The sequence below is a fragment of the Nuphar pumila genome, chromosome 16 (genome assembly GCF_984573655.1).
Source record: "Nuphar pumila chromosome 16, dmNupPumi1.hap1.1, whole genome shotgun sequence".
In the NCBI taxonomy this organism is placed as follows: Eukaryota; Viridiplantae; Streptophyta; class Magnoliopsida; order Nymphaeales; family Nymphaeaceae; genus Nuphar; species Nuphar pumila.
Genome location: NC_143264.1, coordinates 59,277,377 through 59,301,794, shown reverse-complemented (window position 1 = coordinate 59,301,794; position 24,418 = coordinate 59,277,377). Strand labels below are relative to the sequence as shown.

Sequence of the window (24,418 nt, the reverse complement as noted above, 5' to 3'; positions counted from 1 at the left end):
CTCTGTCGTGACTCCCTGTTGTCGAGGTTTTTCTTATGCTTTGCCGTGACTCCCTGTTGTTGAGTTTTTTTTTCTTGCTGTGAGTTCCTGCTGTGATTCTCTGTTGCCGAGTCTTATTTCATTCCCTGGTGCCGAATGTTTGCCTTGCCGTGACTCCCCGGTGCCGAATTTTATTTCAGCCGTGATACCCTAATGTTTGGGCCATGATTTTTTTTCTGTTTCGTGATTTCATGTCGTGACTTCCTGGTTTTTGGGAGAAACAACAATCAAACTCGTAGTGGGGTTGCTCGTGATTGAAAAATGACTGACTGTCGAACTGATGTGGGAGCAGCCTCTGTTATGATTCAGGGTCTGCGTATGCAGAGGTATGTTGGTCGTGATTCGCTGATGTGTTGAAAAAAACAGGTTCTGCATATTCGCTGATGTGCTGAAAAAAAAAACAGGTTCTGCGTATGCAGAGTTATGTTGGTCGTGATTCAATGATGTGCTAAAAAAAAATTAAAACTACTTTTCATGTTTGTGGGCTGCTGTTCACTACTGTCGTGGAAACTGCAGGCTAGATTCCCTGCTGTGCTGGGAAAATACTCTTGTTGTGGGTTGCTATTCCTTACTGTCGTGGTTTTTTTGTGTGTGAACAGCTGCTGATTGTCATATCGGTTGGTGTGTGAGTGTAACACACGCTTTTCCCTGTGTTGATTGGAGTCTGTCCATTTTTTTTTTGCTGAAACAGAAGTATGGCTGAAACTTCGAAATGTGATTCCAAATTGGAAAATATTGGAGAGTATAAGGCATTTGCCAATCCCTTTTCATACGGCTCATCTGTAAGGTTGAATGAAACTAACTATGCCAGGTGGTCCAGAACATTTATGATGTCGCTATCTGGACATCGTAGAAAACATATCTTGTTGGAAGACGAACCCACTGAAAAAGTGGGAAAATATGTTACCTGGGATGAAGATAATGACATAGTTATGTCATGGATTATGAATAGTGTCGAACCCCATATTGCAGATGGTTTAATTTACTATAATACAGTCAAACAGATGTGGGACAATCTTCGAGATACGTACTCACAAGAGACTAATGTGAGTCGTATCCTGCAAGTTGAACAGGAAATATATAATTTACAGCAGGGAGATCAAACCTTGGCCCAGTACTATGCCTCCGTCAAAGCTGCCTTTAAAAGACTTAATGCTCACAAACCTCTCTGTTGTTCGAAACAAAAGGATCATCAAGAACAAACTATGGTTGCTCGGTTTCTTACAGGTTTATCTTCAGAATTCTCTGTTGCAAAAGTCCAAATGTTGACTGGTTCAGATGTACCTACTCTTGTTGAGGCATATAATCGTCCGAGTAGACTTGCGATCTCTCTTCCATAATCTCAGCCTGTGACTCAGTCATCTGCTCTAGTTGTCTCATCTGGTTATGGGCGTGGAAATCTTCAGAACATCAGAGGACGAGGTCGTGGTCGAGGTATGGGAGGCAGAGGAAAGCTTCAATGTACATTTTGTGGAAAATCTGGACATTTAGAAGATCGTTGCTGGGATAAGCATGGCCGGCCAACCTCTTCTTCATCAAAGTCATATGCTCCTAAAGCAAATGTTACTACTCTCGAGGCAACAAAGGCACAGGAAAATATCTCCGCAAGTGACAGTAGTATCATCCTCAGTCGTGCTGAATATGATGAGCTGATAGCTCTTCGTCCTTTGAGTTCTACCTCTCCTGTAGCTGGTGTTGCCTATTCAACCGGAAATCATCTTTATCCGACTGACAGTAAGTGGATTATTGACTCTGGTGCATCCAGACATTTGTGTGGAAATTCACTTGTTTTTTCAGATCTAAAGGATATTAATGCTCAGCTTGGAGTCTCATTAGTCGATGGGAGCTCCTCTCCGGTTGTTGGTCAGGGAAATATTTCTATATCCTCCTCATTACAGTTGCAAAATGTTCTTCATACTCCAAAATTTCCTCAAAGTTAATTCTCTATTTGTTGCCTTATAAAAGAACAAAACTGTAGAGTAATATTTGATCCGATGGGTTGTCATTTTCAGGATTTGCTGACGGGGAAGAAGATTGGTGGAGGCTATGAAGAAAATGGAGTTTACTACTTACATCATCCAATGGGTACTGTTCATGTTGCAGTGGAACATTCATTCAGTCTTGTTCAGTGGCATCGTCGTCTTGGTCATCCTTCATTGTCAAAGCTTCGTTCGGTCTTTCCTCAGATTCCTTCCACCACATCATTTCAGTGTGAAGCATGTTAGCTGGGCAAACATCATCGAAGTTCATTCCCTTTGAGTCAGAGTCAGTCTAGTAATAAAGTCTTTGAACTTCTTCATGGAAATGTATGGGGTCCTAGTAAGATTCCTACTAGGACTCAGTGTCGATACTATCTAGTTATTGTTGATGATTTCTCTAAGTTGTCATGGGTGTTTTTAATAAAAGAACGATCTGAAGTTCCAAGTATTATCAAATCCTTAATTCTTGAAATAAAAACTCAGTTTGAATCTATTGTCAAAATTGTTCGCACTGATAATGCTCTCGAGTTTAAATCAAAAGGTCTGTTACAATTTTACCAAGATAATGGCATCCAACCCCAAACTTCCTGTGCCTATTCATCTCAACAAAATGGGGTGGCTGAGCAAAAACATCGGCACTTGCTTGATGTTGTCAAGACCATTATGATTCAATCCAATGTTCCTGCGTTATACTGGGGTGATGCGATTACAACTGCTTGCTATCTGATCAACCGCATGCCTTCGTCTTCTGTGGGTGATCAAATTCCATTTCATATCCTAAAACCCAATACCCCACTCTTCTTCTTCTCGCCCAAAATATTTGGATGTGTTTGTGTTGTACACAAACTTGGCCCTGACCGTGATAAATTAGCTGCTCAAGCTACAAAATGCATATTTATAGGTTATCCCAAAAATCAAAAGGGATATCGATGTTATGATCCTACTTCTCGCCGAGAGTATGTCAGTGCAGATGTATCTTTCTTGGAATCCACTCCATATTACTCTAGTACCGGTTCCCCGCTGCAGGTTGATCCAGCTGAGTCTTGTCCATTACCTATACCTCCTTTTCCTTTGGAATCCGTGCCTTCATTACCGAACTAAACTTCATCCTCTTCCAGATTTCATAATCCTCCATTGGTATATGTGCGTAGAGATCCACCTCCGCAAGTGCCTTCATCTTCTTCTTCCCCTGAGGTAAGTTCTACTGACAATAGTGATCTTCATGATGATGATAACAGGCATGTTGCTCTACGAAAGGGGACACGACAATGTACCTTATATCCCATATCTCATTTTGTCTCCGATGCCAGAATTGAAAATCAGATGAAGTCTTTTATTTCAGCCTTATCTACTGAAACTATTCCTCTGAACTATCAGCAGGCAGAGCTTGATAATCGCTGGAAGCTAGCTATGCAAGAAGAAATGGATGCTTTAATATCTCAGCATACATGGGATCTAGTTGATTCCCCAGCAGATGCTGACATTGTTGGATGTAAATGGGTATATACAATAAAGTACAAATCTGATGGTTCTATTGAAAGGTACAAGGCCAGATTAGTAGCAAAAGGGTATACTCAGACATATGGTATTGATTTCTTTGAAACCTTTTCCCCTGTTGCACGGATGGGTACCATTCGTCTTGTTCTCTCAGTAGCTGTTCAGCATGCTTGGAGCTTGTACCAATTAGATGTGAAAAATGCATTTCTATATGGGAATTTATCTGAGACCGTTTACATGCAACAACCTACAGGATTCGAGGTTGAGTGTCAGAAGGTGTGTAGATTGAGAAAGGCGATTTATGGCTTGAAACAAAGTCCTCGTGCATGGTTTCAAAAGTTGTTTGAAGTGATGTCACGCTTTGACTTTAATAGGTCAGCAACAGATCATACATTATTTATAAAGAAAACTAGCTCTGGCATAGTTGTTATGGTGGTATATGTGGATGACATCATTCTTACAGGAGATGTGAAAGCTATTGAAGCCACAAAGGCTCATCTTCAAAAACACTTTGTTACAAAAGACCTTGGTTCACTCAGGTATTTTCTGGGTATAGAAGTTGCCAGGAGCCGTGAAGGGATGGTTTTGTCTCAACGGAAGTATGTTCTTGACTTATTAAAGGAAACGGGAATGTTGGGAGCTAAACCAACAAATATTCCCATAGACCATAAAGTTCAGCTGTTTGAAGAAGGGTCAAAACCGGTTGATAGCAAAAGCTATCGCTCTCTAGTAGGGAAGCTACTGTATGTAACTGTGACCAGGCCGGATATTGCTTTAGCAGTAAGCAAAGTTAGCCAGTTTATGGACAAACCAACTGAGGTACACTGGAATGCAACTATTATGATTCTTAGATATCTAAAATCTTCTCCTGGAAAGGGGTTATTGTTCAAGAAAGGTGAAACTCTGGAGATAGTGGCCTATTCTGATGCTGACTATGCAGGATCTGTAGTGGATAAAAAATCTACCACAGGATTCTGTGTGTTTCTGGGAGACAACTTCATTTCTCGGAGAAGTAAGAAACAAAATGTGGTTTCTAGGTCGAGTGCAGAATCAGAATATCGGGCTATGGCCCAAACAACTGCTGAATTAATGTGGGTTTGTACTGTTCTTCATGATCTTCAGGTGAAGGTTTTCTCTCCCATGACCATGATGTGCGATAACAAAGCTGCAACATATATAGCGAACAATCCTGTATTTCATGAGAGAACAAAGCACATTGAGGTTGATTGCCACTATGTAAGGGATATGGTTCGGTCATATCACTACCAAATATCTAAAGTCGGAAGAACAAGTTGCAGATATGTTTACAAAACCTCTTGCTAGACCAAATTTCTCAAAATGTTGTGACAAGCTGAGCATGATTGATATCTATGCTCCAGCTTGAGGGGGAGTGTTGAGAATAGGTGGTTTTAAGTGAAGTCTTTCTATATTAGATGCTTTTTGAAATTTTGTTTTCATAATGGGCTTTGTTGTAATTATTCTTTTAAGCCTCTCTCTATTTAACATAGAGAGAGGCCCTAATAACAAAAAAACGAGTTTTCTCTTCCTGTGCTGTAACGCTTCGAAATTTTAACCTAAAATTTGAAGACTTTTTTTTTATAACAGCGGAAACAAGAAATAATATAGGGTTAAGCATTTCGAGACATTACGGTGGAGAGAAAACCCAACACATTTATTTCATTTCAATATCAATGAAAATTAACATTAGAGTTATAAATTATATGAACAGTTAAAAATTACAATAAACCCAAGCGATTTCTGGAACAATAAATCCAAAAACCTCGATCCGATGCCTCATCCCGCAGCCGCTCATAAACCATATTCTTTACCTGGAAAATAGTAAATTGATTGGAATTAGACTACCACGTCTAAGTAGGAATTACTATAAATTTGGCAAATATACTAAGTAACAAGTATGCAAGGGATTTGTTTAATTACGGACAATAAAGCATAGCAATCGAATATGAACCTTACTAAACTACTGCACATTGTTAATTTAAGTTTCTAGCTAGAATATATGAACACTACCAAGACCAAATCAACCATTGCAGGAGTACATAATTCATTTCATGATAAGGTAATATCATTTACAGCATTTAAATATATCATGGCCACCGATTCCATTGAATGCTTAAAAGTAAGCGAAGCAGACTATGCAACAACTATAACATACATATACATAAGCAAGTAAAGCAGATTGTGCAACAGCAACAACATGCATATCAGTCATGTAACAACCACAATATGAATTCAATTATCTCATATCTACACCTTTCAGTATTTTATTTCATCACAAGCTCAGAACATGCTGGAAGAATATAAACATGTCTCCCTAGTAACTTCAATCACTGTGATACTTAAAATATTCTAATTGATGTTTATCTTTTCTTATCCCGCGAGTACACACGGGCCAAGGCAACCATCACAGAAGAGAACGTTCGGGGGTATATTATTCAAAGTTGTTTTATTAACCCGAACATTCTAACTGTGACTGAAATCCCAAGGGAGCGGCCAATGACAGAAAGAACCTCCCAAAGGCCAAACCAAAACAGGATGCATCCCTAACTTCTGCAGAAGAACAAAGAGCTACCACCTAGGACATATTGGTAGTCTGGATCCCCCCAACTCCGAGGACTGGGGACCAACGAGTCACTTTAGCTCGAAACAGTTAAACACATGTCCCCAGAGTTTTGTACCACCTACCCTCTCCAAGGTAAGCTCGAATCTGAGTGGGTAAATCTTTTCTTTTAATTTATTTCTCGAAGTACAGAGCATTTCTCCAACTTTCTTCTACTACCACAGCAGTAGAATTCCCACCCTCAGTCATTTTACCAAGGTGTACAGAACAGTCCCAATCCTTTGTCATATTAATTGCATAACCCACCCAAAGTGCTCCGGTGCCTTTAAACCAGTCAAGCACGAATGCCCCGGTGCCTTTAAACCAGTCGGGCAACAAGAATTAAATTTAAGTTTCTTATCAGTATTATGATCATTATTATAAATGCTCCGGTACCTTTAAACTGTAAAGTACCAAGACCCGGGTACCTTTAAACCGGTCGGTCGCACAACCTTTATGATTAAGTTTTCATCATTTTTTTTCTTGCCATAACACACAGGCTAATAGCCCAAATACTCGTATCGGGTATTCAACCCATATTGCCCATTAGGCAGGGTTTCCCAAACAACTCAAGGCATATACTTATACCAACCTTGAAATGGAAATATATTCAGAGATATTTATTTACATGTTGATCACTAATCAAGGTTAAACATAATGAGCATGAACTATGGCATAATCAGAACCCCTGTATATACAGGACATAATGTAACTTGTAACTAGAAACATTTGCATGCATATATAAGTACCATTTGTTACAACATGATTTTGGTACAATATAAAAGCATGTATTATGCAAAAGAAAATCTGTAAGAAATCCATACTCATAGCTCTAGTTTCTGTTGGGTATTCCCACTTTTCAGGACTAGGAATTCAGCAATTTACATAATATTGATAAACATCCTACAACTTTAGAGATATATCATCTCATAAAAATCAACATATGAGTTTAATGAATGCAATAATAAACCGATAGAGGAATATATTTTTATGCAACAGTTTATGTGGCAGTATATAGTTTAGACGCAGTGTATCATGAATCCTCCATGCTTATTATGCAGTATGCATAGGTATCCTCAATGTACTATTAGCTGTGACTTAACTCAAACAAAACTTAATACTCATCAACTGTTAAAAAAAAGAACAACCGCAGGTAAATCTCAAAAACCTAACATAGGGTCAGAACCTCTAAGCATAAATTCAGAGTTTTGAATCTAAGTCAAACAAAGAAAAATTTGGAATGAAAGAAAAGATAAAATTTCATCTTACCACAGGATTTCACATCTGTTTCCATTTAGTATAGGACCAACATAGAATGTGAAATGACTAAACACACTAACTGGCCCTCTGTTATGAAAGATCAGGTTCAGAAAAGTTCACAAATCATGTTTTCGGAGGATATACAATTCACTGATTTTAGCCATTAGATTATCGCACCGAAAACCATTAAAACAACGTGTTATGTGAACTTTCCGGTGAGTGATGTTTTTTTTTTCTTTTCTTTTCTTTTGAATATACACAGAAGATACTGGCTACTTGTAACATGAAAATTCTGTTATATATATATATGTTTTCCTTGAATGTAATATAGAAGACACTGACTGCAACAACTGTTTTTCTTTGTCAGGGGATTTAACACCGGAAACAGGAAGTATTTGTAAAAGAACACAAACATGCATTGTTGTTATCGATACTTCACAAAAACTTTTAACAATGTATGCACACAGACCCTGTTTTAGGAGCATACACAACCGTCGGTTTTATTGCCATAAATCTCAATACTGAAAATCAACAAATACAAAAATGTAACCATCTGTTCTTGTTGTCAGTTAACACAAAACAACAAAAAAAGAATTCACAATAACGATAGGGGTTCATCGATGTTAACCTAAGGGAATTTTCTTTTTCTTTTTTTTTTCACTAAGTGCACGAATGCAACAATTACACAGGAGTCATACATAATACAACCCGTCCCCTATATTTATATATATTTTATAGTAGCCTCAACATTTTAAAACACTATAACATCTACGCAAGCTCAATCCATGTTGCTAGGCTATTACAATATAGAAATGCAATTCAAATGATCATTAAAAGAAATAAAAACAGCCCGTAGACGGCTGATAATCATGCAAAACGTGGAAAACTTGCCTCCTAATCGAAAATCCTCAAAAATAAACGTTGATAGCTTTAACAGTAACACATGTCATGCTTGAAAACAGGATACTCCTATGAAGATCATAAGAAAACCTACTTTTAGAAATCCGAAATCCACAAATCGAAGATCTGGGATTTTCGGCAAACCTAACCCCATTTTTTTTTCTTGATTTGGGGTTCACGGCAAGCCCACTACATACCTGGAATTTAGGGCATCCACTAAAATCACAGTGAAACCCACATTGCATGCTTGAAACGTAGTACACATGCAAAAACACAGTAAAACCCTACCCTAAATCCCAAATTTTTGATTTGGGGATTCACGGCAACCCAAAACCCCACTTTTTTGAGTTAGGAGTTACGACAAATCCAAAGCATGCTTGAAAACTCAGTAGATATGTGAAATCACAGTAAAACCTACCTTGTTTGCTGATTTCCCCTCTCGTTCTGCCGTGAATCTGGGTGCAGCCGAACTCCTGCTCACCAACGAATGTGAGAATGGAATGGAACGAGAGGAGGGTCGTCGTTGGGTGGTGCTGCCGGAAAAGGAGAAGCGAAGGTGGCGGCGATGTTACCTGAGCTCGAACAGGGGAGAATGTTGCAGGGAGGTCGCTGGCGGCGACAACGATGACGAGAGAGGAAGAGTGCGGGAGGTAGAGAGGAGCGAGAGAGAGAAAAGAGATAGCGAGAGAGGGATGGAAGAGGGGTTTGGGGTCCCCCCTTTGTAGGAGGGTGGCCTCCCGAAGAGGGAGGAGGTTGTTACCCCCCCCCCCCCCCGCCATCGGCGGCTGCGCATTTCGTTCCCCAGCCACTCCTCACAACGAGTTAGGGTTCAAAAATGAACCCTAACAATTGATTTATCGGGTAGGGGCCCTTTTTTTTTCATACCTCTTTACACGGGGCACGGCCTGGGTCCAAGTCCGAGACCCGAGATCCAACCGAGTGTTGGATCTGCGTCCCTCTTGCGATTTGGATCCGTAAGTTGGATCCATATGGATCCAACCATAAATTTATTAAAATTATTTATATATATTTAATATATGTTTACTATTGTATTACTATTATTATTTATCTATTTATTTCTAATATATGTATATGATATTATATATATGGACCCCCAATTGATATGGGTCCTGGATCCGAATCATGGATTCCAGCAAATTATTATAGATTCAACATTAAAATTTTAATTGGATCCATACAACATTAGAATCTCCGAGGTCCAGGATCCAAATGTTGTAATGTGGATCCACCCCTCACATATGCTATTACAGACCCCTCTAAAATGTTATAGATCTGATATAAATTTTTTCTTATTAAGAATCTGAATTAAACTTCGTTGATCCGCTTCATTCATCCTGGATCTGTAAAATTGTCTACGAAGAGACAATACACATACAAGTACAAATACTTTATAAAAGAAGTGCACGAAAGCACTCTCACAACACTTGAACAAAATACTCAAAAAACGTATAAATAATAAACATGCAATAATGCATGTATTTCATAAATAAAAGCAAATGCTTGAGACTCTCAAGCTTGTCTTACAACAAGGGGGAACACCCCTATTTATACAAGAAAGGAGAGGTGCAAGGGGGCTCCCCAAAGGAGTCGTTGGGGAGCTCCCAACGGTCACAATTGTGACCGTTGGGGGCTCCCCAACGACTCTATTGGGGAGACCCCTAAAGCACCTTTTTGGAAATTCAAAAAGGAAAAATAAAAAATAAAAGAAATTTAAAAATAAAGGAAAAATTACAGCATATTCCAAATGGAATATGCGCAAAATGTAAAAGGACTAAAATACCCTTTTCGGGTAAAAAGAGAAAAATGTATAAATATATATACTTATATATAGAGATACGTATACATATAACATATGTATACGTATCTCTATGTATATAAGTATATATATTTATACTTACAATAATGTTCTTGAGTATACATTTTAACACCCCCCTCAAACTTACGGTGTGATAACCGCAAGTTTGTCAAGAAGGAAATGAAATCTAGGCGAACAAAGAGCTTTTGTGAAGAAGTCCGCAAGTTGATACTCAGACGTCACGTATGGTAGATCAATGACCTTCAAGTATTCTTCCCTGACATAATGGCAGTCCATCTCTATATGCTTTGTTCGCTCGTGAAATGTGTGGTTCTTGGCAATGTAGATTGCACTTTTATTGTCACAACAAAGCTTTGTTGGTTCTTTGACAACTACTCCGATATCTTCCAAAAGACGTCAAATCCATACTATTTCCATGGTGGTAGATGCCATGGCTCTGTATTCGGCTTCAGTGGATGATAAGGAGACCTTCTGTTACTTTTTACATCGCCACGAGATCAAAGATTCTCCTAAGAAAATACAAAAACCAGTGGTGGAGTGATGGTTACTAGGGTCACCTCTCCAATCTGAGTCAGTATAAGCAAACAATTTTAATTCAGAAGAAGAGGATAAGAATACTCCCTTATTCACCGTTCCCTTCAAATATCTGATGATGCGAAGCACAACACTCATATGAACGGTTGTAGGATCATGCTGAAACTGGCTGACGATGTGTATAGCATGTGACAAATTGGGTCGAGTAATGCTGAGATACATTAAAGAACCTACCAACTGTCTGTAAGGAGTAGGATCGATTAGAGGAACACCGTTGTCAATCTTCATTTTTGCTCCCACAACTTCAGGGGTTTCGCATATTTTGTCATCAGAAATTCCTGATCTGTCAATAATCTCACAAGCAAGCTTAGACTGAGATAAAAAATAACCACGTTGCGAATAGGCAACCTCAATTCCAAGAAAATATGTCAGAAAACCCAAGTCTGACATCTCAAATTTTGAAGTCAAGACGGACTTAATACCCTTGACTCCTTGAACATCATCACCTGTAATTAACATGTCATCAACATATAGTAATAATATTACAATCCCTGCCTTAGATTTTTTAGTAAATAAAGCAGTGTCAGTATAACATGAGGATAAACCATTTTCCAGCATTACACTGGTAAATCTGTCATACCAGGCTTTGGGGGCCTGTTTCAAACCATAAAGGGCCTTTCGAAGACGAAGGACTTTATCTTTAGGAATCTCCATGCCTGGTGGAGCATCCATATACACTTCTTCATTAAGATCACCATTTAAAAAGGCATTTTTCACATCCATTTGAAAGATATTCCAATTTTTAATAGATGCAATAGTGATAAGACATCTAACTGTAACCATTCGGGCTACAGGAGCAAAAGTTTCTTCATAATCAATTCCATACTCTTGCCCATACCCTTTTGCAACTAAGCGAGCCTTATACCTTTCAAGGGATCCGTCACTCTTAGTTTTAACCTTAAAAACCCATCGACAACCTATAGTTTTCTTTCCTATGGGTAGAGTTTGGAAATCCCAAGTTTCAACCCTTGTAAGAGCATTAAGTTCATTTTGCATAGCTTCTTGCCATTCTATACATTTCTTTGCTTCTTCAAAATTTCTTGGTTGAAAATAAGAATGAATGACACTAAGACAAGCCCTATATCGGGGTGAAAAGGAATCAAAGGAGACAAAACGAGTGGGAGGTCTCCTATTCCTTTCAGATCTTCGGTGATCGAGAACAGGAACAAGTTCACTATATTGATCAATAGCACTTCTAAAGGTGTCTTGGTTTCTACGAGAGTATGTTATAGGATTACTTGAAATCCTGCCTTCTTGTTGGTTATGTTCTTCGACATTACTCTCAATGTTCTCATCATGGTTTGATGATACATCATCATCACTAGATGTATCATCATTACTAGACAATAAGTCAAAAAGAAAGGAATAATCAAAATTTTCTTGTTGAGAAACATTTTTTTCAAATCCACTTTCATTTTCCAAAAAAGTTACATTTCTAGAGACATATAACTTTTCTTCTCGAAGATCATAGCATCGAAATCCCTTTTGAGTTTCAGAATATCCAAGAAAAGCGCAGGGGATAGCCTTGGGAGAGAGTTTGTCATTCTTATCCGTAAGTATGAAACACTTACACCCGAAGACTCGTAACCTATGATAATTCGGTTCGAGTTTATATAAAATCTCAAAAGGGGATATTTTCCCTAATATTCTAGAAGGCAAGCGATTTATCAGATAAACAGAAGCAAGAGCTACTTCAGCCCAAAAATTTTTAGGGATGTTTTGGAAATAAGAAGGGTTCTAGTGGTCTCAATGATATGCCTATGTTTTCTTTCGGCCAACCCATTCTGTTGAGGGGTTTTAGGACAAGATCTTTGGTGAATGATTCCTTGATCTTCAAGATATATTTTAAATTGGTTGGAGAGATATTTTCCTCCAGAATCACTTCTAAAAATCTTTATGTTACTATTAAATTGATTCTTGATCATTGAATGGAAGGTTCTAAAGCACGAAAAAACTTCATGTTTGAATTTAAGAAAAAAGATCCATGAATATCTAGAGAAATCATCCAAAAAAATAACATAATAAGAAAAGCCTCCTTTTGAGACAACAGGTGCGGGTCCCCAAACATCGGAATGAACAATTTCAAAGGGTTTAGATGAGAACATAGTTCTTTGCTTAAAAGGTAAACTTTGCATTTTTCCGAGAATACAGTCATTACAAGAAAAAGAACTTTTACATAGGTCCTTTGCAAAATGTAAATAAGATAACTTGGTGATATTAGGATGACCAAGTCTTTTGTGCCACACATTTATATCTTTGTTTCGGGCAACATTACAAAAAGATTTTGGAACTTGAAGAGATTCCATATAGTATAAATCGCCTTTTCTAAAGCCTTCCCCAATCAATTTCCTGGACAGGCGATCCTGTATTAAACATTTATCACATGAAAATTTAATATCACAACCATGATCCGAGAGTTGAGAAACAGAGAGAAGATTTAAGTTAAGTTTAGGTATAAATCTAATTTTTTGAATAAAAAAATCTTGAGTTTCAAAATTACCTATTCCTTTAATTTCAAGAGAGGTTCCATCCGCAGTGGAAACAAAGGATGGAGAAACATTTTTTGAATAATCGGAAAGTGAAAACATGTTTGGGGACATATGAAAAGATGCACCTGAGTCCAAAAGCCAAGAGACTTTACCTGGAATGGAAGAAGTAGACACGGCGGCACCGGATGTAGCTCCCTTGAGAAGAGGTTGAAGGGCTTCCATTATTTGGTTCAACGAGAGTGACCCACTTGATGATGCCTCTTCCTTTTGTGGTGCACCGGTGGTGGCCATAGCGAGAAGCTTCTTCCATTTGGGACATACGGGCTTGATATGCCCCGGTTCTTTACAAAAATAACATATAGTCTTGCTATAGTCCCTCTTTCCTCTTTGTCCACCATCTCCTCCTTGATTTTGGAATTTAAAATGAGGAGGACGATAGGTCCTTACATTATTTCCGGGTCTTGATACGACATTAACCTCATTGTTTTCTTCATGATTACAAGGAACCATAAGAACACTTGATCCTTGTTTACATAAACTCATACGAGTCTCCTCACCACTTAATTTGGTGAGAACATCTTCAAGAGTGGGAGGAGTAAATGAGGATAGAAGTGATGACCTTATTTGCTCAAATTCCGGTCTCAACCCATTCAAGAAATTGAAGAAACGATCTTCTTCAAGTTGCTTGTGGCGGAGTTCAATTGCCTCTCCACTCCATTTTGGTTCAAGCATAGAGAGCTCATCCCAAATAGAGGAAAGATCGGCAAAATACTCCCTAATAGACATTTCACCTTGAGTAAGGGAGAGGGCCTTCTTTTGAAGGTAATACTTATGGGATAGATTTCTTGATGTATACATTTTCTCGAGATAATGCCAAGCTTCCGAAGCTTTTTTGAATTTGATAATGTTGGCATTAATCTTTGTTTCGACGGATGCGAAGAACCAAGAAAGAATCTTGAAGTTCTTCATTTCCCATTCGTCGTGTTTCTTGGAGTATTCTTCAAGAGCTTTGATCCTTTCCTCTCCCTCAAGAATCTTGATTTCACTTCCGTCCATTACAATTATCTTGGGTTCCGGTTCCGGAATTGTTCCTTGCAGATAACCCCACAATCCTTTTCCTTTTATGTGGGCCTCCATATTCCCGACCCAAATATGATAGTTGGACCCATTCAACTTGAAGCCAAGGGCAAAGTGAGACTCTTTCTCACCCATTAAGGCGTAAAGAGAAGGAGAAAAAAGACATACCAATACAATGTTTCAACTTCTACTTTGCACAAGATCCTTCTAAAATATTTGAGAAGCAAGATCCACCACTTCAATCTCTAAAGATCCGAAGGCACGGTTTTCGAGGCACTCGAACAAAGGAGGATCCCACGATCTTCAATCACCAACCGAGCTTTGATACCATGTAAAATTGTCTACGAAGAGACAATACACATACAAGCACAAATACTTTATAAAAGAAGTGCACGAAAGCACTCTCACAACACTTGAACAAAATACGCAAAAAACGTATAAATAATAAACATGCAATAATGCATGTATTTCATAAATAAAAGCAAATGCTTGAGACTCTCAAGCTTGTCTTACAACAAGGGGGAACACCCCTATTTATACAAGAAAGGAGAGGTGCAAGGGGGCTCCCCAAAGGAGTCGTTGGGGAGCTCCCAACGGTCACAATTGTGACCGTTGGGGGCTCCCCAACGACTCTATTGGGGAGACCCCCAAAGCACCTTTTTGGAAATTCAAAAAGGAAAAATAAAAAATAAAAGAAATTTAAAAATAAAGGAAAAATTACAGCATATTCCAAATGGAATATGCGCAAAATGTAAAAGGACTAAAATACCCTGTTCGGGTAAAAAGAGAAAAATGTATAAATATATATACTTATATATAGAGATACGTATACATATAACATATGTATACGTATCTCTATGTATATAAATATATATATTTATACTTACAATAATGTTCTTGAGTATACATTTTAACAGGATCCAATATCAAATTTGATCCCGATAATGAGGATCCATTACCAGAAATCCAATCCATTTGACCGAAATCCATTATTAAATATTCAATTTAAGGTTCGTGGTCCGATATCTAAGATCCGAATGGAATATCGGAGTTCTAAACAGGATATTTGGGATCCAACATTGAAGATCCAAATAGGTTATCCAAGATTCAATTACGAATAAATAATTAAAACAATAAAATATTATTGTATCACCTTAATGACTTAAAATCTAAGTTTATTTATCTGATAAAAATCACGGGTATTACATGTGCAGCCGTCTCTCTCTCTCTCTCTCCCTCTCTCTCTACCTAGGGTTCGGTGCATCTTTCCACAACTATGTTTTTTAAAGTGTTTAGGATGTTTAGGAGCCATTAATTTTCCCATATATCTATATGTGTATGATGTTTGTTTATTTGAGAGTTTGCTTTGGGACTTCTATGGAAGGATTTCAGTTTCTCTAACATCCATAGGCATGGATTGTAAGGTCCATGTTGGTTTCCTGCCTTCCCAACACGAAGAAAAGTACTGTCATGGATCTGACAAAGGGTGCCCAAATCTGATCACCTCCATTGTTGGCATCTGTCAAAGTAGTTAATTCCATGAGGATGCCAGGATCAATGAGGTTTGGGCCCTTTCTGCCAGATTTTACCTACTGGCTGCTTCCTTTTTTTCTAAACCAGAACATTGGAAATTGGCCATCATGTTCAATTAGCTATGCTAAATTGGTATCACTTGTGGGATCCCAGAATGAGTCATCATTACTCAGTGGTTAGAATCTGAGGGGACAAAAGGGGAAGTTGAAAAAAGGAAAGACAAAGCCATAAAATACAATTAGTCCTTGCAAATCAATATACGGGTATGCGAATGACAAACAAAAACAACCCCTTCAGATCTGTCACATAGGTAGGGGTTCAGTTATTAATATGGAGGGTGCAACATGGAAATTTCTAAAAAGGAGGGTATGTGGTTATGACTATATATATATATATATATAAAAGTGAACTGAACATATTAGGCCCTCTTTTCTCGTTATTCTCCATTAGGCCCCATAGTTTGAAGTGATTTATGATAGATCTGCACTGTTAGATGTGTTTAGCATGCTCGATTTAGTGGAAATCGGCTCTTGGATCATGTTTTTTCGACAAAAAAATGTATTTTTATAAGCCGGGAAAATTTGATGCCTTCATAGCCATTGATTTTGGATCACCGGAAAACCTGTATACAGGTCAGATTCCGGTGATCCAAAAGTTGGTTCCCACTAAACAAAACCTATAGATCACATCTACAATGTTAGATGTGAGAAAAAATATAAAAAAACTATGCTTTTTGAAGGAGCCTAACGGGGCAGAACCAGCGCGCTTCAAGGCACAAAAGCAGGTCCAAAATCTACAACCGATGATAATTGACGATATTCCTTCTCTAATGATTGAGTTTAGTGTTGTGAAAAGCGCGCCTTAAGGCGCAAAATGCACACCTTGCCTCAAGGCAAGGTCCTTCCTGCCTTGAGGCGCACTGGTATAGCACAAAACCTATGAGGCGTGCACCTCATAGGACTTGAGGTGTTTGCCTCGAGGCGAGGTGCACCTCATCTTACTTGGGTCAAATGGGGGTCAAAGCTCCCGTTTGACCCAAATTTAAAAGCATTTAAAAAAAGAGAGAAGAATGGGAGGCGCTCTGATGGGTTAGGACACTCTCTCGCTCTCTGCTGCCGAAAGGAAGAAGATACCTCTTTCTCTTCGTCTCTTCCTTTTCTCCTTCTCTTCTTTTTCTTCTTCCATTCTTCCTCTTCGTCTTCCCTCCTCCCTCTTTTTCTTCTTCCATTCTTCTTCTTTCGTTCTTCTCCTTCTTTCGTTCTTCTTCTCCTTTTTATTCCTCCTTTTTCTTCCCCCTTTTTCTTCTTCCCTTCTTAATGCCTGAGTTTTTTTGCATTTTGTTGACTGTGTATATAGAAGTTGTATATGTCAAATTAATTGTTAAGTTTGTTTAAGCTTCAGCTTTTTTGCAATTAATTGGCTGGGTTTAGTTTGTTTAAGCTTCAATTTGTTTCTTCTTCTTCAGTTTGTTTATATAAAAATCATATATGTCAAATTGTTACTTTCAGTTCGTTTGATTATTTGCAAATATGCATGTGGCTCTGTGTACATGTAATTGACTGTTAGATCATGTAAATTATTTTTTTTTTTGATAAATGAAAAACAAGTTTATGCTCTTTTTTTTGTGAGATTAAGTGTAGATATGGATTCTTATTTGTGGTTTTACTAGTTTAATAAAGTTAAATTTTCAAGCAAGCATGCATGAAAAATTAGCTTGATGTTTGTTTAGAACTTTTGATAAATTTTATGTGTAGGATTGAGAAATTTGTCATAGAATTTACTCTTTGCGTGCCCTAGTAAGGGCACATTTGGAAGCAGGAATCATTTTGGAAAGGTGAACTGAGGTCGGAAAACCGTACGGTTTTTTCGACCTTTCCAAACAAGCAAAAATGTTTGGCTGAGAAACGTTTTAAAAAAGGTACAACTTTTGATATGAAAGACTCCTTTGGGGGGGGGGGGGTTGGAGGAGTGTTTCCTACCTGGAGAGACGTGCCTCTCACCCACTCAAGTATCTCCTCCTCCTCCCTCCCCCTCGACCTTGCCAACGCTTTCTCTCGCTGTTTCTTCATCTCTCCTATTTCTCCGTTTTACATAACCATGGGTTCGATTGATGCCAATTTGAAGAGAGGCAGTGGCGGTGCCTCCTGCAACGGGAAGCTGGCGAGGGAGAAGGTGGCAAGCACCTCCCCCACCGACAGAGGAGCGTTGGAGGTGGAGAATGGCAGGGCACAACATCAGCACTGCTTAAGGTCGGGATGTGGGTGATGTGCCGGTGGAGGGACAACAAGTTCCACCCCGTCAAGGTCATCGAGCACCGGAAGTTGCAGGGGGCGGGCCCCAACGACTACGAGTACTACGTCCACTACACCAAATGTCGTTACTCTCCCATTTTCTGCTTCCTTCTTTTTCGTTTCTAAGGTTTGGGAAATTGGGGAAACACAAAATCGGTTCCGTGGGTTTTGATTTGCCAGTACATTGTTTGATACCAACAATGGATTTTGTCTTTGTATACATGTGTGCTATTGATTGCATGTTCTTGTATCTTATCCTTTACTTCTCTAGGGTTTCTGTCGACATTGATTTTGTTCATGGATTTCAATTAACTAACCGATAGGAGGTTTCTTCTCTAGTTCTTCCATGCCTTTTTTTTCTTTAGCATATCCATTTATGTTTTTAAAACTTTTTGTAAGTCTCTGAGCTTGAGCAACTCTCATAACGGGATTTCTCCTTGAAACAATTGAATTATTCATCCTTGTCATTGGAAGTGGTGAGGCTGCATTTATTTACTTAAGTTGTGTAGACATGTTTCAAAACACTAGAATGTGGACCAAATGCATAGTCCTTGTGGTAAGCACTAATCAGGGATGAAACTTACTATTTTATCACCTGTACGAGCATGTGAGGCTGTTATGCCTGCAACTAGGATGCCATCAGTTGTCTCCCTCTCCATACTTGTACTCTTAGCTGTTGTTTATGTTCTGGTTTGATGAATTTTACCTGTTTTTTGATATATCTTCCATTTGTGAATCGATTCTTCGTAATATGTATCAAATTTAATGTTGTTCTTAAGTTGTCTGATTTTCTGCTGCAATTCTTTTTTCTTTTCAAATTGCTATATTGGTTCGGGTCAAACAACTGTTCTGTTCAGTTGCTGTTACTGAGCCCCAACTATCAAATAACCTGCTTTTTGTGTAACATGAGATTTTTTTTTCATGCACAAACGAACAAGCAAAAAATTTTCTTTCATTTCCAGCCTGTTTTTCTCATGCTACACAAATGAGTGAAAAGTTTTCTTTTGGAAAACTTAGCATATCAAAACTTTGCTTTTCCTATGAGAAATTTTCTTGCTTCCAAAGGTGCCCTAAAACTTACAACTTGTTTTGCACATTAAAATTGTACTTGTTGTGTGTATTATTTGTTAGATATTTAAATAGATCATTTAGTTGCATTAATGTTACTTTTACATGTTATTCTCATATTTTTCAGAATTTCTTTGAGATTTCCTATTTCTTATTGGATGTTGCTTCATCAATAAAGCATTTTTTTGTTTATTTGCATTTTTAGATTTTTTTTTGAAGTTTTCAAGAATGTATTTTTGAGGCTTGCTCTTTACGCCTCGCTTCATAATTTGGTGGAGCGGTTCGCTATGCCTCAACGCTTTTCACAACATTGATCGAGTTTTTCATTGATTGGACTTTATATATTGGATTTTTATCATTCATTTAGTGAGCAACATGTTTTGGATTATGAATTGTTGATGTTTAGATGCATTTTTTAAAGCGCTAAAAAACAACGGCCCACAATACTTTGTATTATAAAGTTTTAAATGCATTGCGAGCCGTCAATTTTTCACGTTTCGAAAAACATGTCTATATGTCGTAAAGTCTTCGTGTAAAGCATATTTTCTACTAAGTAAATTATAAAGAACAAATATATGAGGTTCGATCGATGAGATGCTCAAGCATTTGAGAAGGGGAGCCATCCTATCATCGTTGGTTGTAGATTTTGGACCTTCCTTTGGTTGGACAGTCCTCCTTCCCTATATATATATAAAATTTAATGTTTGGTGCTACTGAAGGCATAGAATAATTGAGTATAAATCACCTTCTTTTCATATTTTTTGGATTTTTTTTTGTAGATCGGACCTTATGGATGTGATCAACAAGGTTTGTTTAGTAGAAAATGAGTTTCAAATCATGTGATTGTGACATGTAAGCAGGTTTTTTAAGGGCACCAAAAAATGAACGGCCTACAGTGCACTGAATTTTCTCAAAAACGATATTTCTAGATCGAAATAACACAATCCAAGGTTTGATCCTTAACAAACAAACCGTGTTGAACACATCGTGGTCAGATTGAGTCGATAAAGCTTGAACCTATGATTTTTGGCTCAATAGTTATTTGCCTTCAGTAGCTCAAAATAAAATAAAATAAAATAAAATATATATAGATTAGAGAGAGAGAGAGAGAGAGAGAGAGAGAGAGAGAGAGAGAGAGAGAGAGAGAGAGAGAGAGAGAGATGTGTGTGTGTGTGGTCTTGATCGGATTATGATCCAAACCTATTAAATTTAATATTAAAGCGAAATAAGGGGTACTCAATAGAAAAGAAAAACAGGGAGAAAAGGAGGATACAAACCCCCCCAAAGCTGTCTCTCATGCACGCATGTGCATGAAGAGAATAAGAATAAAGGTTCATCTCTCTCTCTCTCTCTCTCTCTTTCTCTCTCTCTCGCTCCCTCTCTCTTAAAAAACACTAAAAATTAGGTTTGGGCTCTGGCCTGTATCCGTACCCATACTCATGTATAGTCTAGTCTACTGATCCTAATCCGAATTTGTCAAATTCCTCCATCTTGTTTTCACATTCAGACAGAATAACATGGGCATGATGGTTTTTGTGACCATGATTCAGGAAAGAGAGCAACGGTAGTAACTAACAAATCTCACTATTTTGCATAGATGGGGAAGGCCATAAGCTCCATTATGACCAATGCAAGCCTACATGACTAGCTGCCTTAGGTAAAAATAGTTTTAGGAGTGTTGAAGCAAATTGCATAGTTTGTTCTATACATGGCTTGCATGTGATAATAATGTGCTCAATCTTGGTCATAATATTGGAGCTAGAATATTCTGGATGATTACTTTTGATCAATGTGGTCAAATGTGATTATATGCACATAATTTTGTATGATATTTTTCTCTGTGGGGAATTGTTAGAGGCAGATTGTCAATTCTAATCTTCTGTATCAATGTGCATACCTGACTCAGTTTTTCCTAGAAATTTAAGAATTATGTTGCTTTTGTAGGATCTTATTTATATGCTGTGGAATGCCCAGATCTCTATGCTTTGGCATTCAGTCAGCTTCTGGCTTGCACTTGCCAGTTTATTATCGTCCACATTGTATGCAGGTGATATATATCCTTGTTCGGCTGCTTATCTTTCATTCCACATTTACATGGAAGCTTTGGCTTGGTTTCCTTGTTACTTCATTGGCCTATGGGTTGCCATATCAACAACTTGCTGTGATGGCAAGGCCATCCTACGGTGATGATGGGGAGTTGCTGGATGGTGGTTTCGATATGAACACTGGTGGAGTCTGTGGGTATGTCTTTCTGGGACAAAAGGTTCATAACTTGCACAGTTATGTCTGAGACTCAATAGGAAAATTTCAAAAGTACTTTGAAAAGCATGTCTTTACAGGCTTCGCTGTGCAGAATTCATCATCATATTTGACCAAAAATATGCAAATCCCATGTCATTTGAATGCTGTTTTGTTACTTAGTGTGCATATTGGTGGCAGACATGGATATAGAGTCTTAGACAAGTCAACCCCTAAAAAAAGTTAGATGCCAAAGAGAGTGAGAGAGACTTGATTCCATAATTCTTTGATGACTCAAATAAAACCATGAAAATATGAGCAATACGAAGTTATCAAGATGCTTGTAATTTTAGACATGATTACAAAGAGTAACCATAAAAGGTATGTTTAGATCAAAGAAGACTTAGCACTAAACAATCTAAAAACTGGAGTGTCTAGACATGTTGGTGACACACACACACACACACACACACACACATATAGGAAAATATACGGTGGTTCTGTACCATGATAGCATATGGTGGTATACACACTTGTTTTTGCATAGATCTAGCCACCAAATGGTAAATCTAGCCGTCCAGATGTATTTAGCATGAATTATTTAGTATCTTAGAAGGTATTATCATGCTTAATACACCATAAGATTTCATTTTTGACATGGTGAAAATCAACTGCTCAGTTCATGAAAATAAGAGTGGTTTAAAAATGGTATAAAACATATATTCGAGCCAATCCAATAGTTAGATTTTGTTTTTTGGAGCTTAGGTCTGTGTTGATCAAGTGTGTACCACCGTAAGTTATGGTGGTATCATGCTTAATTGTCAAAGGCGCTAGGCGGAGCCTAGGCGGTGAGCCCCTAAAAAGACTAGGCATCCAAATAAAAAAATTTAAAAAACACACAAAATATGTAAATAAACAGCTAAAATTAATAACATGTATACAACATAAAATCAATCAATAATAAGCAATAGACAAAACAAAACATGTCGTCGAACACTGTAAAACAATTATATTAAATAATCTGCTAAAAAAAAGAATAAATAAACAATTGAATAAACAAACCATACAACTAACAATGTGAATGGACAATATACAAAAAAATAAAATCATGTATATAAAAAAATTAACAAGTCAACAATAGACTTAATATAAGCAATAGACAAATAAAAAAAATGAACAATTGAATTTGAATACACAAACCATGCAACTGATAACTTGATAAAAAAAATTAAGAATAAATGAACAATTAAATAACTAAACCATACAACAAACAATGTGAAAAAACAATATACAAAAAATAAAATCATGTATACAAAAAAATTAACAACAATAGACATAATATAAGTAATAGACAAATAAGAAGAAGAAATGAACAATTGAATAAACAAACACCATATAACTGATAACCTGCCCAATGTAAATAAAAGGTAAGTAGGCAACTGCATAATTTAAACACAATTAAAGCCTTAACAATATTAAGTTCACATCTAAGTTATACTAAAATGTTATAAGTCGTAATTAAACCATTGAAAGTTTATGATAACTAAAAACATCACATGTAACCAATGACTCTTATCTGCTAATCGTCATCTCTAAATTCTAAATTGTAAAGATCCTATTATTTTATAGGCCAAGAATTATGACAGAAAATCCTCATTGTTGCATCCAACTGTCGTGACATCGCCTCTTCATATTTGCATTTTTTTTGAAGTAAAGTTCACCGAGCTTGTTGTGGGTCATCATCATCATCTTCAGAATCTGGAACAATGGTTGAAATGTCTTCTTCTTTGCAATTTTGCAACCTTTTCTTTTAGTTTTTCAGCAATAACAACATCACAAAAAGTAACAAGAATAGATGGATAATGGCATGAACGGACATTTTGAAGAAGACTTTTAATATGTTGCTTAAACCTATGCAGTCCACCTCTAACAATATAACCACAAAACACACATCTCAATAATGACCTTAGTCCTAGTACATTATCAACGCTTCTGCAGTATTACCATGCATAATCATCTCGTGAAGGCGACATTGAAAAATCTAAAATAAAATATAACCAATTAACCACCAAATAAAAACCCCCTTGCAGAAGAAGCCCCTTTCATTATTGTTCCAAAGAATATAAAAAAATGTAAATTTGCTAAATTAAAAGGAGTAAACAACAAATAACATAAGCTCGTATATTAATATATATGCTGAAATACAATAATAGTATATATAATATAATATATATATATATATATGTTGTAGTACATAATAGACTGAAATACATATATATTCAATTACCCAAAACGTATTCAATTCAGCCATTCACAAAAATACACATTGACACATATATAAATATATAATATATTACATAATAAGTAATACTAAACATGCTTTTGGGCTTTTATAGAAAAATTCACAGAAACAAATAAAAATTCAAAAAGTAATAACTATGCATATATCTACAAAATTAACATGATTTTGGGTTATAAAAGAGAAAGAAAATCAACAAAATTAACTAATCATGGTTTCACAGGAAAATAAAAATTCAGATTATACTGTAGAATACACATAACTACATATATATAACTGCATATCTATAGATATTCAATTACTCATAATATAGCAGTATAATCAACAAAATATGAATTCACAGAAACAAATATAATACTAATTCAACATTTCACAAAAAATATAATACTAATTTAGTATATACATAAAAGTTCAACATTTCGCAGAAAAAATCACAGAAGCACAATAACACACACACACACATACACATATATATATATAATATTACATAATAAGTGTGAGAGAAGAGAAAGACAGTGAGAACAAGAGAGAGAAGCAACAAGAGAGAGAGAGAGAGAGAGAGAGAGAGAGAGAGAGAGAGAGAGAGAGAGAGAGAGATGTACCTTGGTTGGGTCGCTCTCTTCTTCTTCTTGCAAAAAACAAAAACTGGTATAAAAAATGAGGGTGAGAAAGAGAGGGGGGGTGCGTACCTTGGTTGGGT

At 37.1% G+C, this 24,418-nt stretch overlaps 1 protein-coding gene across 2 annotated transcripts in view; it reads left to right on the top strand.

Moving 5' to 3' along the window:
• The window catches only part of LOC149813290 (uncharacterized), a 56,512-nt gene that overhangs the window by 15,528 nt on the left and 16,566 nt on the right, over positions 1-24,418 (top strand). For both annotated transcript variants that reach the window (XR_016428362.1, XM_089992243.1), the window contains exon 2: positions 21,229-21,422. Coding sequence is in view for 1 of the 2 variants with exons in the window: in XM_089992243.1 (XP_089848369.1) it covers positions 21,229-21,422 (194 nt within the window). In the remaining variant the exon portion in view is untranslated. The remainder of the gene's footprint in view (positions 1-21,228; positions 21,423-24,418) is intronic.